This window comes from Aedes aegypti, chromosome 1, assembly GCF_002204515.2.
Source record: "Aedes aegypti strain LVP_AGWG chromosome 1, AaegL5.0 Primary Assembly, whole genome shotgun sequence".
In the NCBI taxonomy this organism is placed as follows: Eukaryota; Metazoa; Arthropoda; class Insecta; order Diptera; family Culicidae; genus Aedes; species Aedes aegypti.
In genome coordinates, this window is record NC_035107.1 from 154,879,589 (window position 1) to 154,894,441 (window position 14,853).

The 14,853-nt window shown below is 34.8% G+C and overlaps 1 protein-coding gene across 1 annotated transcript; it reads left to right on the plus strand.

The window, feature by feature from the left end:
* Positions 1-2,708: 2,708 nt before the first annotated feature.
* On the plus strand, positions 2,709-13,605 carry LOC110674019 (putative nuclease HARBI1). Its single transcript, XM_021851606.1, has 5 exons — positions 2,709-3,021; positions 3,077-3,224; positions 9,557-9,723; positions 11,285-11,555; positions 12,764-13,605. Exons 1-5 carry the CDS (start codon positions 3,008-3,010, stop codon positions 13,436-13,438), a joined length of 1,275 nt encoding a protein of 424 aa, XP_021707298.1. The 5' UTR covers positions 2,709-3,007; the 3' UTR covers positions 13,439-13,605.
* The last annotated feature ends 1,248 nt before the right edge of the window (positions 13,606-14,853 follow it).

Below are 14,853 nucleotides of genomic sequence, written 5' to 3' on the forward strand. Positions count from 1 at the left end.
ATATACGACCACCAGTCGAGCTTACAACATCAATAATACTTGCTAGGAACAAGTATACGACCACCAGTCGAGTTAACAACATCAATAGCAGTTACTATGAACAAGTATGCGACCACCAGTCGCGGTAGCATGTGTACACCACCATTGCATAGAACAAATATACGACCACCAGTCGAGCTTACAACATCAATAATACTTGCTAGGAACAAGTATACGACCACCAGTCGAGTTAACAACATCAATAGCAGTTACTATAAACAAGTATGCGACCACCAGTCGTGGTAGCATGTGTACACCACCATTGCATAGAACAAATATACGACCACCAGTCGAGCTTACAACATCAATAATACTTGCTAGGAACAAGTATACGACCACCAGGCGAGTTAACAACATCAATAGCAGTTACTATGAACAAGTATGCGTCCACCAGTCGCGGTAGTAAGTATACACCACCATTGCTTAGAACATATATGCGACCACCAGTCGCGCTAGCAATATCAATAACATTGATTGCTAGGAACAAGTATGCGACCACCAGTCGAGTTAATAACATATTCATTGCAACCATCTGTCGCGTTAAAGACAACCAAATACCAAACCAAATGCAACCACCAATCGCGGCAATAATATTTTTTTAATTGCAACCACCAGTCACGTTGAGGACATTTTTTTTTTTGCATTGCATACACCAATTGTGTTAAGGACATTTTTTCCATAGCAACCACCAGTCGCGTTAAGGATATTTTTTTCAAACATGTTATTATTTTTTTTTGAACATGGCATTTATTTAGAAATAATAATGAATTAAGTAGATTTTAATAGTTTGGATCTCACCGGTTATCGACACAAAATTCACAAATTTCACCGATTCAGTATGCTTCACACTTAACTTGTTCGTTAAACATTACTGGATACACAATGTACTGAAGCAAATAGGGAAGATAACAATCATGTGCATTATTGGTCAAATTTGACCAAAACATCGATAATACTGAATCGATTAAAATTCGATTCGTCCTTTGTATCGATTTTATTTAAATTGAATCGATTTCTTCACTCGTAAGCAAATTTATAAGAACAACGACTCAAAATAAGATCAAATCCCTTGCATTAGGATTTCATGTTGTTTCAACATCAAAAAAATCGATAAATTGGAACGAAAAATCTACTTTTGGAACACCAATTCAAAATCGCCCATGGTTAGGAATATTTGCACACACTTACATTCATTTTTCACTCTATTTTATTTTGTTGAAATTATTTGGTTTTTTATTTGAAAGCAGGAGAGATAAGATATAGAAACGATAAAATGATCACATACAACCAAAGCGAAGTTTTATTATTATTTATAATGAAATTTGCACAGTTGATAAATGTTACGGGAGTTTTTTTTCGATTGAAATTACTAATTGATAAGTTATACAAATTGATTAATATTCATGAAAACCACTAATAACTTTAACACTTCACTTCTCTTTTACAAAATCACATTATTTTACAAATTATACTCAATTATACGATTTTTTTTTATACACGTTTTGTACGGATATGTTCAATTGACTTCTGCAAAAAAAATAGTTCAGTTCCTAACGTTATTCTTTTTCCGTTCAACCTATGCAGAAAATAGGTCCCTGATAAAAGCAGATAACTTAGATGAATCAGCTCGAAATGATCATAATCTTTGAATCGGACAAAATAGATGAAACACTTTCTATTACATTCAAATATTTCCATCGAAGCAATCTGTTTGAATTCAAATGCAAAACAAAATATTCACTTCAAAGCCTGCATCGCGCAACTCAAATAGTTGAGGTGATGCTGGTGTTCAATAAGAGCAACAACAAGAACAGAGAGAAACATTGCTGCTTCAGCGAGTAGAGAAGCGGCTTATGCATATGAATGTCATATTTCCTCTTCAATCAGTTTTCTCTTATTCATTGAAAATACCACATTGCTGTTTACTTACAGATGCCTTTTTATCAGATTCAAACTTCACTCCACAATCACTCTGAATACATATTTTCACACGCGGTTTAAGAAGCACTCGACACAAACACATTTCCTATTGGACACTCCCGCTTGCTATCGAATCCAGGCTCTCCAGGAAAAACTAAAATTTATTTAAAATTCTGGCAGGTTCGCCATATGTGAAGCTCAGAATCGTTGTTGGCAAGCGGGAGCACCACGAAGAACCTTACATTCCATTCTGACATTACTATAGGAGTGAGGCGTCGAAGTTGTGCCATGCCTACTAGATCGTTTGATGTCCGATCCGATGTTACATTCTCGGAGCTCTTTCAACAGGCTTTTGATTGTCAACCATCATAACAGGGTTGGAAGACAAGATCTATGACAATGTTCATTCAGTACCACACAGGACAGTCATTTGCAACCATCAGCATCATGTGCAACGCTGTTGTGCGGATACGCTGGGGATTCGCTCGTTGGGGCCCTGCTAGATGGGATGAGTCAATGGCTAGGTGTTCCCTGATTGGGATAAAACCCAACTGATGAGCACTCGAATATCAAAAGTCGATATCTTCATATTTAACTGTCATATTGGCCACACATATTAGATTTTAATAAAAGTAGTGCATCATGTATTCGCGTATTGTAGCTAGTTTGTTTAATATTTTCATTATTGAAAATCAGCAAAGAAAAGAAAAATGAAGTACTCATATTTGGGTATTTTTTCCATAATGTCGCTCAAAATCAAATACCCATTTATGGGTTTTAAGATTTTACCTATTTATGAGTAGAGTTCACTTTACTCATAAAGTGTAGTCCGCAGCTGACAAGAAAAGCGCTCAAGAAAATAAGCTGCTTTTTACCAAAGAAATTTTGACAGTTGTTCCAAAGCCTTTCGCCATCTACCCTCAAATTTGGTAACTACCAATGTCAAAGCTACGAGCAAGTCTAAGGCGCCAAAAGGAAGAAAAACAAGTTTGTTTTGTTTTTTTTTTCATGTTAGCGTCGTTTTTTTACAATCTTCCCTACGGATAACATGTCGTTGCTACGGTAAGTAATTGTTATAAATAATTAGTTTTTTTCTATTACTAATTCGAATATTTAGCAATTTTCGTTTCATTCTGAATTTGATTATTGCTGCTTCGAGCGTCGTTCTTTTAAAGCGAAAAAGTCAGCGAAAACGAAAGAAGGCAGCGCATTGGGTTCACCCGTATCTCGCTGAAAGGAGCAGTAAAGGCAGATATGCTACCGACGTGAGTATTAATTTTAATTGAAGGACTGTTTTGGGCTTGGATTTGGTCAAATTAGCCAAAAAATCAATCTTTCTCGAGATTCATACGTCTTTGGAAGTAACTGGTTTTAGATAGTCGGTTTTTCTTGGGAGCTACAGTGATTCGAACTCATATTTGTACATGGTAATGTTTTAGCATAAACTTAGTAGACAAAACATCAAATCTAGTATAAGTTATGACCTCGTCCTAAAAGCAATTCGGTATCTTCACTGTGAGATAGAGGCGGATCTTCTCTCCATCGTTGCATTGATAAATAAGGCGAAAATCCAATCTTTTGGTCAGAAGCAACAAGATACTGTGCTGCATGGAATTGTCGGGCGCTTCGAATTCCGGACACTGGCCTTTTTCACGGTGTTGTTGGACCGAATTTTGATTTCTTTTCGGCTTGAATTAAAACGGTTTAGTATCCAACAAAGTCCGAGTGGCCACATCCGATACATTCTAAACGGCGCAAAACTCTTCATGTAACTCATTGGTACTATACCAGGGAGGAAGCTTCCGAATCATTTTTAAAATTTTATTTTGAATTCTCTGCAGAGCTTTTTTCCTGCTAGTCCTTATTGGTACAGCATACAACATGGCTGGCCTGAAAATTTGTTTGAATATCAAAAGCTTGTTCTTAAGACAAAGTTTTGATTTTCCATTGATAAGGGGATAGAGACATTTTACATATTTATTACATTTGGCTTATGTGGGAATATATTAGTTGAGTTTCGGAAGCATTAGGAGAAATCTTCCATTTTTGCAAGTATGAAGAAAAAATATCCAAACTTTGTTGTAATTGACTACAGATGACACGCAGGCTTCGTCCTTTGACGGAGAGGCCTGTGTCATCCGTAAAAAAGGATTTTTGACATCCCTGAGGTAACTCAGGTAAGTCAGATGTGAAAATATTGTATAATATTGGTCCCAAAATGCTGCCTTGAGGAACACCAGCTCTTACAGGAAGTCTTTCAGATCTGGAGTTCTGATAATTCACCTAAAGTGTACGATTTGACAGATAACTTTGAATTATTCTAACAATGTATGTTGGACAATTAAAGTTTTTTAATGTTACAATTAAACATTCATGCCAAACACTGTCGAATGCTTTTTCTATGGCTAGAGGAGTAAGAACAGTAGAATAGCATTCAGATTTGTTGGAACGGATCAAATTTGTTACACGTAAAAGTTGGTGAGTTGTCGAATGTCCATGGCGGAATCCGAACTGTTCATTGACAAAAATTGAATTTTCGTTGATGTGGGCCATCATTCTGCTCAAAATGACCTTCTCAAAAAGTTTACTGATGGAGGAAAGCAAACTGATTGGACGATAGCTAAAAGCTTCTGCAGGATTTTTGTCTGGTTTTAAAATTGGAACAACCTTAGCATTTTTCCATTTGTCAGTAAAATATGCTAATTGAAAACATTTGTTAAATATATCAACTAAAAATGATAAGCTACTTTCTGGAAGTTTCTCAATGAGGATGTAGAAAATTCCATCATCGCCAGGAGCTTTCATATTTTTGATTTTTTTAATAATAGTTCTCACTTCTTCCAAATCAGTCTCCCAGGCATTTTCGAAAACGATCTCTTGATTTAGAAAATTAACGAAGTCCTGAGTAACTTGATTTTCAATTGGACTAGTAAGTCCTAAATTAAAGTTGTGCGTGCTTTCAAACTGCATACCAAGTTTTTGAGCTTTTTCGCAATTAGTTAGTAATAATTTGTTTTCATATTTCAATGCCGGTATTGGCTTCTGAGGTTTTTTAAAAATTTTAGATAATTTCCAAAAGGGCTTAGAGCCAGGGTCCAATTGAGAAATTTTATTTTCAAAATTTTTGTTTCTTAAATCTGCAAAACGTTTCTTGATTTCTTTCTGCAAATTCTGCCATATAATTTTCATAGCAGGATCGCGAGTGCGTTGACATTGCCTTCTCCTCACGTTTTTAAGACGGTTCAAGAGTTTAAGATCATCGTCTATAATCACGGATTCAAAGTTTACTTCACATTTTGGAACTGCTATGCTCCTGGCTTCAAGAATGGAATTTGTTAAAGTTTCAAGAGCATTGTCAATATCAAGTTTAGTTTGTAATGAAATGTTAACATCAAGATTAGAGTCAATATACGTTTCATATATATTTAAGTCGGCTCGAAAATAATTGAAAGTGGAGCTGATAAGATTGAGAATCGCTTCATGGGATATTTGAAGTGTAACAGGGACATGATCAGAATCAAAATCAGCATGAGTAACTAATTCAATCTTAGAAGTTGTATTCCAAACTGTTTCACCTTAAGTTCTCAAATTGACGCATCAATTCTTCAATCTGCCTAATTTGACGCACTAAAAAATATTTGCTTAAGTTAGAAATATAAAAGACTTTGGGTATTCAATAGCTGCAATAACTAAAAAAAGCGTTACGCGTGGTAAAGATGGACAAATTATGGGTGAAATTATGAAAAAAATCCACGTGCTCGGCTGGTATCTAGGACTCTTGTATGCTAGACGAGCGCTGAATCTATGACAAAAGGTCGAAAGACAAAAGGTCGAAAGGACAGAAGGTCGAAAGACAAAAGGTCGAAAGGACAAAAGGTCGAAGAACAAAAAAGAAGGGACAAAAGGTCGAAAATATTTTTTCAAAGAAGGAAAAATTTCCCACCGGACAAATCATTTTCGACCTTTTGTCCTTTCGACCTTTTGTCTTTCGACGATTTGTCTTTCGACGTTTTGTCTTTCGACCTTTTGTCCATAAACCGTGCAATTTATTTAGTGTTGAAACAGTTTGCCTATCGTACCTACATCGCTTCCACAATAACTGTATTGTGGAAGAGTAAAGATGTGGGAAGGCTATCAACGTGTCGTTCTCACTCAAGCGACGACATGACTACTACAGAGAGGCAGTAACACTCTAATATAAATTGATACTTATATTAAGCTGTTAGGTAATCCAATCTGCATGGTAATTAAATTAATTAACTCATTACGCGTGGTAAAGATACAAGCATTACGTAGTTAATTAATCGCCTTCTACATGTATTTACATAAAGTATTTGGTTGTCCCGCGGACGTATTGTTTTGAATGCAAGCACCATAATCAGATCTTTTATTATTTTGATTCTAATACAGTCATCTCTCTCTTACTCGATATTGAAGGGACCATCGAGTTAGGGAGGTATCGAGTTACAGAACACAAAAGCAGTGCAACTGCGTTCTAAGGGACCATGGTTCTCTAACTCGATATCAAGTTACGGAATATCAAGTAATGGAGAGTTAACTGTATTTTATTCATCAAATAATAAGAAACATGGTATACTTAATGGTATACAAGATTTTCATACAAAAATACGCCTAACATCGAAAATCGTCACCGTCAATTGGGTCCTAAAATTTTTAATGGATTCTTGTTTTTATTTAATAATACGAAAGAGCATGTTCTTGCAACTACTTTAGCAATTTTTCCAACTCAAGTAACGGCTATAACGTATTTAAACTTTAATTTTGTAAATTGTTCCAATTATGAACCTTGACACTTTTGATCATGTTTGACGTTCACGTTGACGACAAAAATGCCATATGTGGGCTTATAGTTTCAACACTGGAGTTGTTCTTATCTGACATTTTGGAAGAGATACAGAAAATAAAACACGCAAAATTTGAGTTGAAACCAAGGGGTGTGACAGGGGTGTTTTTTGAAGTTAAACCAACGGAAACCATTTAAAATTAAGTAATCACGTGTTGTTGATCTAAACTTAAGTGTTTGGTACTAAAATTGGGACAGGGCTTTAGGACCCTATACTCGAATAAAATAATATTACTGACTGATATTATGTAAAACAGCACAATATTTTAAAGAATATTTATGAACAATATTTAGCACATTCACTAAGGAATGGAAAAGTTGACGCACTTGTCAGATGCATTTTAAAATAAATTTTATTTTTTGCCCATTAATAATAAAAAATAAACTTTTTTTGATTTGGAACCTTCAAAAACATGTAAATGAAGCAATTGATTTTCAAGAGCTAGTTGGATCTGGTTTTCATATGAAAAATTAATTAGAAAATGCCTCAAGTTTGGACCCGCGTCAAATATGTTATAATGGAAAAGTACTGAATCCCAGAGTCCATGAATGAAGAGTTGCGTGAAGAGTGAAGCCAAATCTACCTATCGAACAGTCAAACTATCTTTCTATCGAGCAGACCAGCAAGGCAGATAGGGGCTATTTTCGAAGACGAAGAAGAACAATCATTCAAAGAAGTCTCTTCGCGCAACTCTCTGTATATAGACTCTGCTGAATTCATGTCTAAAACTGATCGAATTCAATATTCCATTCCCCCTCCCCAATACACCTATCGAAATTCAAACATGCAACACTTAAACCGAAATTTTAATGCACTATATGTTTGCTCAAGTCATTATTATTTAAAAAATGATTAGGGTTTAGTTATAATTGTTTTACCAAACAAGATCTTAAAGTATAAGATTCAGATATTCCTTCGCAGTTACTTTATATGATATTAAAACTCATTCAGTATTTCCAAATATTCATTCTAAAAACAATACTACTAAAAAATACTAAATGGATTTTATAACAAAAATCTTTGAAATGACGTTTTTTGGTTCATAAATTTGTTTAAGTTTAAAACAATTTTACTTACAAATTATTTAACTATGCCCTAATACAACTGAACGATGTTTTTCAATACTCGAGCAATCATAGAGAGCATTTTTCATTTCTTGAACGAAAATTTCGAATGGTTTTATGGCATATGAGTAGTATAGCCTTCTAACTTTTAAGGGTATTGAGGAATATTTACAGATATTGCTTATATGGTAGAGCCCGAAGATTGCGAAAGAAGGAGCCAAACAAATTTTAAGGTTATTTAAAAAATGATCGCCAAGTGTTTTATTTATTTTAAAAAACATTAAAATTCACTGGTGGTAGTGATTCTTTATAAAAGAGATTCGCGGAAGCTGACATATCTGTCAAAGTGTGAGCCAATCGAGCAGCGAGAGCTGTCAGAGTATGAGCCTAACGAACATGCGTTTTTTTTTGTGTTTTGAACTTTTCTTGAGGTGTAATGTAATCCGCTTGAAATTATTTCAGTAAAAGTTGTTTGTATAGAGCAAATATAAAATATTTTCCTTTTTTTGATTTTTTGTCAATTTTGTCAATATTTAGTTGTTGTTTTTTTTTCTGCTGTTTATTAGTTTGGAGATGTAGCTCAAAGATCTAAAACGAAACAAAATACACTTTTTAGCAATGAGGAAGTCATGTTCGTGTTATAATATTATTCTCGACACCGAGCAAACTCAGCACTGTCAGTCACATGTTAGCAGTCTATTGCCAAATCATTCCATTTCTTTTCAGCGTATCTCTCATATAAAGGATCGCTAACTGGTAGGTAGTATTATTATTCTATTATTTTTTTTCAAAAATCATTTTTTCCCAAATTGTATTTATTTTTCTTCTTAGAATACATTCAATAATTCTTCACGATGATTCAATACAGGTAATTTATTTTGGTCACCTTTGTAGTCTAATAAGATTTTTGATAAGTTTTCTTCCTAGCAGAATTTTTATAATACATACACTTTCATCATACACATTGAGGTATTTTTTTAAATCGCAAAAAAAAACAGGAAACATGTAGTCAATTAGCTTGGGATACGGTTAAATTAAAAATATAAATTCTCGCCCCAGTCCATTTTTTGGATGTACCTATTAGGATCCCATATTGACTGTGCAAAATTTCAACTCGATAGGTAAAACTATAATTTAGCGTCAGCCGTTCAAAGTTTGTATGCGCATAGTAATGCGACAACTGAATTTTAAAATGTAGTGAATCCCATACAAACTTTAAACAACTGGCGCTAAATTATAGTTTCGTCGAAAATTCTCTTTGTATATTTTTATATATACTGCTTTACCAGTTTTACTTTAATACTATGAATAAACTTGTTTAGTTAGATATTGTAGTTTAGTTTAGATTGTACAGTAGAGTGGATCTGTTTACCGTTTTGTATGGGTGGCTCAACCTACAGAACCATTTTTTAAGAAGATGATAAACATGAACATGAAAAATGCTTCGTATTATTTTTATACTTCATGCCAAAAGTTAGTCACCTTGATGTACTCTTCGAAGTCCTATGAATTTTGAATTTATCAACACCCAATAGGTCATTATGACCAAAAATCAAAACTATGCCCAATCTACAGACCTCTTTCCTTCTTGAGCGTTACATTCTCCTGTTTCCAAGCTTTGCGTTTGTACAAGTAGTAAATAATATTACCTTTTATTTTTCTTTACAGTTTGACGATATGGTGAGCGGAGAGAAGTTCTTTAAAGAAAATTTCCATATGTCGAAAAACAGTTTCGACCAACTTTTCAAATTAGTTGAAAAAGACTTAGCACCAAAGAGAAACACGAGACCGAAAGATGGAATTCCTCCAAAGCTCAAGTTGGGTTTGGTGATAGAGTAAGTATATTTAAAATCAAATATCAAATTCTGAATTCTACATTCTAAATTGGATAACCTTGTGCGTTGAACTCAAAACAAAATAGATCATAGCTGTTTGATCTTGCGTGAGCATGCATTGCAATAGATTCTACACCATTACCCCACAATCCATTATCCCGAATTTCGTTTACCCGTATATACCATTACTCCGAAAGTACCATCGCCCCGAATTCCATAACCTTGAATTCTATTAGCTCGGAATAATATCGTGTAGCGTAATTGTGCATTAGGAGTAAAAGCATTCGGGGCTATTGGCTCATAACATTCAGGTGAATGGCATTTGGGGTTATGAAAATGAATCATTGCAATGAAAAAGGGCATAATGATCTCTGGTTATCGTCATAAAACTGCATACCTATGAATAGTATGTGTTTAAATAATGTAGCGTTGCCTCAAATGCATATAAATTCCATAGAAAAAGTGGTGACAAAATGAACAGGGATGATAAAATGAACATCGAGCCTTTTACCAAGAAAAAAAAATGGATTGAGATTTAATCACGCACGGACGATTTAAAAAAAAGTATTCAGCTTGATGTAAAAAAGCTTCAGTAAAAATATCAACGAAAACTAAGATTTTAGATAATCACGTTTGAAAATTAGAACTGACGTCACTTTTAGCTCGGAGGTCTTGAGGTTTTTAGTGAGGTGAATATCGTTATGATATGATGTCAAATTTAATACCTTTAGATTTATTTTTGAATGTGTTACAATCATTAATGGATATATTGTGTGGAATGCAATGAACATTTTCCTAAATATTTGTTTTGCTCACGTTTTTTACATCATGTTCACATTAAGCTCTTACGGTGGATTTCACCGTAATCTCAACAGCTGAACAGTTCGGTGAAATAAAACACCGTATTTTCGTCGGAATTTAACGGATTCCGGTGATTTTTTACCGAATACTGTAAAAATTTACCGTACTCCGTTAATTTATTTTACCGAACTGTTCAGCTGTTGAGATTTCACAGGAATCCGTAAAATAATTTAAGTGTGTTCAATTTAACACAAAAAGCTGTTCATTAAACCCACATAGTGCAGGTATAATGAACATTTGCATAGTTTTTTTTATAATAAATCTTCGAGCTATTTAGTAGAATACCTACGACACTGAAGACGGCCTTACAGTTGAGGTCGAAATACGCGTATCTGTCAAAGGATACAAACTCTAGTGGAATTAAATGGTATAGTACTAAATTCGGTTTCTACTTATAGTTTTTTTGCTAGCGATATAAATATGTGAAAATTCAGTTTTTTCAGTCTGAATTCATGTCGCTACTATAGATAACATCCCAATTTTTGATGTTGTGCGATTATCGCAAACAAATACAAACTATACAAATTCTTAGTTTTTCTATCAGAAACAAGATGATATCCTTAAGGTGTTCATTTTACCACCCCTTCCCCTTTACGCAACATAACGTAAATTAAATTCACACTAACATAATCTAGGTTTAATAAAATAAAATATTTATTGAAAATGCTAAAATGTATCCATTTTTTGTTTTCTTTTTTAGGTATCTGGCATCTGGTGGTCTACAGAGGCATTTGGCGTCGTGCTACAGAGTTAGCAAACAGCATATGGGGTCAATCATTGATCAAGTTTGTGATGCTATTTGTCGTGCCCTTAGTGCTTATGTCGCAGATCCATGCCAAGAATCATTTTTGGAAGTAGCCAATGGTTTTAATTCCCGTTGGAATTTCCCAAACTGTATTGGTGCGATCGATGGAAAACATGTGTCCATAAAAGCTCCCCCAAATGCTGGCAGCATTTTTTATAACTACAAAGTAAGTTATACTTTTATTAAGTAAGTTATACATCAATATTATTTGGCAGGCTCGGGATCCATGGGGCATAACATGGGGTAATATTGATCGTAATGTCCCTCCTAGTAAGAAGCACGTATCAACATGTATCGATAGAATATTTCAAAGCATGAATGACGTGTCTCTTCCTTTTATTTATGAGCTAATAGAAATTAATGTTTCAGTAAAAATAAGTATTGTTTATTTGTATATTTTTCAACTTTTCTAAGCACTTATTTTTATAATTATGGATGACACTGCACTACCGAAGATGCATGTATGACATGAGTTCTGGAAATGATATAGGATTGATCAGGGCAATATGAGCAACCTAAGGAAAACGTCATTTCTTACTTACTTTTGATGGCTCTACGTCCTTCAAGACATGACCTGACATGACAGTAGAAACTATCGTGTGAATTCATGTAACTTGTACTAGAATGTTTTCTTCCATGTTGTATTCAGAAATAATGTTAAAATCTATTTGAAAGTTTTGCAGCGATGTTTTTAAAATCGAATGTTTTTTTATAGAAAAGCAAATGATAATCAGTACAATATAAACAATTATTATTTATTATTTATCTTTATTAGAGAGATTTTCAGCCAGAGGCTGGTTCATCTCTGTCTCAATATAAACAACGTTTTTTTAAGTTTGACTTGAAATTATTAATTCTAGCGAAATATTTTTAATATAGCAAACAGACCATAACACTACAGTCACCTGTTGTTTTTAGGACTACCTCGATGATCCCTTGGATCGCATTTGTACTGGTTTTGTGTTTTGTAACTCGATAACTCTTTAACTCGATGGTCCCTTCAATATCGAGTTATGGAGTGTTGTCTGTAGTAACAAATTGCTACACATGATCCAACCTATTCTCTAGCCAATTATATCACTTGTATTAGTGCACAAAAATGACTATGCAGTAAACAATTCCAATCATTTTGTTTACAATCTTGATCGATACAATTTTCAGTGCAGAGCACTTTTATGGCTCCCGAAATTTATTCCCTTGAAAAGTTGATGTGTGGCTTCATTTTATCTTCACATTCATCTGGATTGTTAATTAAGTTTCTCTGAGCCACCCAAAAATCCTTTAGAATAGAATCCCTAAACTGCCAAAAAAATATTGTTAATAATATGAAATGATTCGAATATGTGTCGCACTATAATAACTTTTCTATTACAGGGTTTTCATTCGTTGGCGCTAATGGCTATTTGCGATGCTTCTTATCGATTCACCTACCTGGATGTAGGTGCTTATGGAAGCGAAGGAGACTGCAATATTTTCAAAGAATCCAAATTTGGAACTGATGTGCTGCACGATCGACTTGATTTTCCAGAAAACGCCACGGTCAATGGTGTTAAATTACCTTTCTTCTATGTAGCCGACGATGCCTTTCCCTTATGTAAGAGGATCATCAAACCGTATAGTAAGAAAAACCTATCAGCAGAGGAGCGCATTTTTAATTATCGCTTAAGTAGAGCAAGGCGTTGTATTGAAAACGCATTTGGACTGTTGTGCTCAAAATGGGCATGTCTGAAAAAGACTTTATACTGCAGTCCCGATCGTGCGCAGAAAATCATATCTGCATGCTGCATGCTGCATAACTTTTTGATTTCGCATAAGTCTACTGCGTATTGCCCTCCAGGATACATGGACAAGTTTGATGACGAAAACGTTATTACAGAAGGAGAATGGCGCAAGAGAATTTCATCGGACTCATTATACCATACGACATTTTCGGCGAGTGCAGGCAGGCCTTCGGACTACGGCAAATATATTAGAAACGTGCTGAAACAGTACGTAAATTCAAATATCGGTGAACTGCCATGGCAGCGGCGAGCGGCGTTTGTCGAATGATGAAATCCTATGTATTATCAGATAAGTTATGTGATTAGACAAACAGATGTAAAAAATCCAACAAGAAACGTGAACAATGCGTACACTTTGGCTGATCAACCATCTACAATCAGATTTAAAAATTGTCACTAAATTATAATAAACCTTATGCATTAATAACGTTTTTCTATCTGCTTATGTTTTTATTCTGCTGTGAATTTATCGTTCAAATTAGCGGAGGTGCACGGTATCGCCAATACCCCGATATTGGATGGTATGAATGAAATGTAGTAAATAAGAGTTTACTACATAGGGATCCTATTCTTGGCACTTTTCATTCACTTCGGCAGTGGGGTTTTTTGAAAGCTTCTGAGCTCATATTTGGTTACAATATGCGTAGTATTGAAGTGCTTCTTATTGCAAAGTTTCAGATCATTTGGCCGAGGAAAACCCCTCATGCCAAAGTGAATCATGGGAGTGCCCAAGTAGTTCTGCACCCTACTCGGTTGCTACTCATGCTTAGATGTCGGACTCATTTTACTAAGGGGGCCTCAAGATGCAGTAATCTCTTTGTATAATGTGACATAATGCTATCATAATTACATTTAATGTTGGCTAACATGTTTCTACCTGCATATACTGAATATTCTCCCCTATTTTTACATTTCATATTCAATTTTCTTAAATAGTTCTCAGGGGCTGGCCCTTCTTCTTTTCACGCCAATGCTTTGAGGTCGTAATACAGGTCTGAGATAATTATCCTGGATTTGATTATCCGGAATATTAGACTCAATTATCCGGAGTACGTATATTTTCCAGGGAGCAATTATTTTAGATATTTGACCGCTGTATTTTGTAGTGTTGATTCGAGGTTGAATGATTTTAAAGACAATTACTAAGTTTTATTATTAATATTCAGATATTTTATCTTCTGATCTGATTCTAATCTTCTAACTGATCTGATCAAACTACTGCATAATACGGCAATCATTTATCGAAATGATTTATATTTCTGAAAAATGAATTTCAAGCTGGTGAAAAGATTACTAACTGAGGGAGAATTCTGAAAGACAGTTTATACCGTCTTCAGCCAAAGGCTTCTTCTTCTTATTGGCATTAACGTCCTCACTGGGACAGAGCCTGCTTTTCAGCTTAGTTTTCTTATGAGCACTTCCACAGTTATTAACTGAGAGCTTTCTTTGCCAAAGTTGCCATTTGCGCATTCGTATATCGTGTGGCAGGTACGATTATACTCTATGTCCAGGGAAGTCAAGAAAATTTCCATTACGAAAAGATCCTGAACCGACCGGGAATCGAACTCAGACACCTTCAGCATGGCTTTGCTTTGTAGCCGCGGACTCTAACCACTCGGCTAAGGAAGGCCCCAAAGGCTGCAAATACTGAACAATCACGAACAAACGAGAACACTAGCAGAA

Coding starts and splice junctions, on each gene's coding strand:
- LOC110674019 (XM_021851606.1), top strand. Junction 3,225..9,556: donor AAGGCAGATATGCTACCGAC/GTGAGTATTAAT, acceptor TTTTCTTTACAG/TTTGACGATATGGTGAGCGG. Junction 9,724..11,284: donor AAGTTGGGTTTGGTGATAGA/GTAAGTATATTT, acceptor TTTCTTTTTTAG/GTATCTGGCATCTGGTGGTC.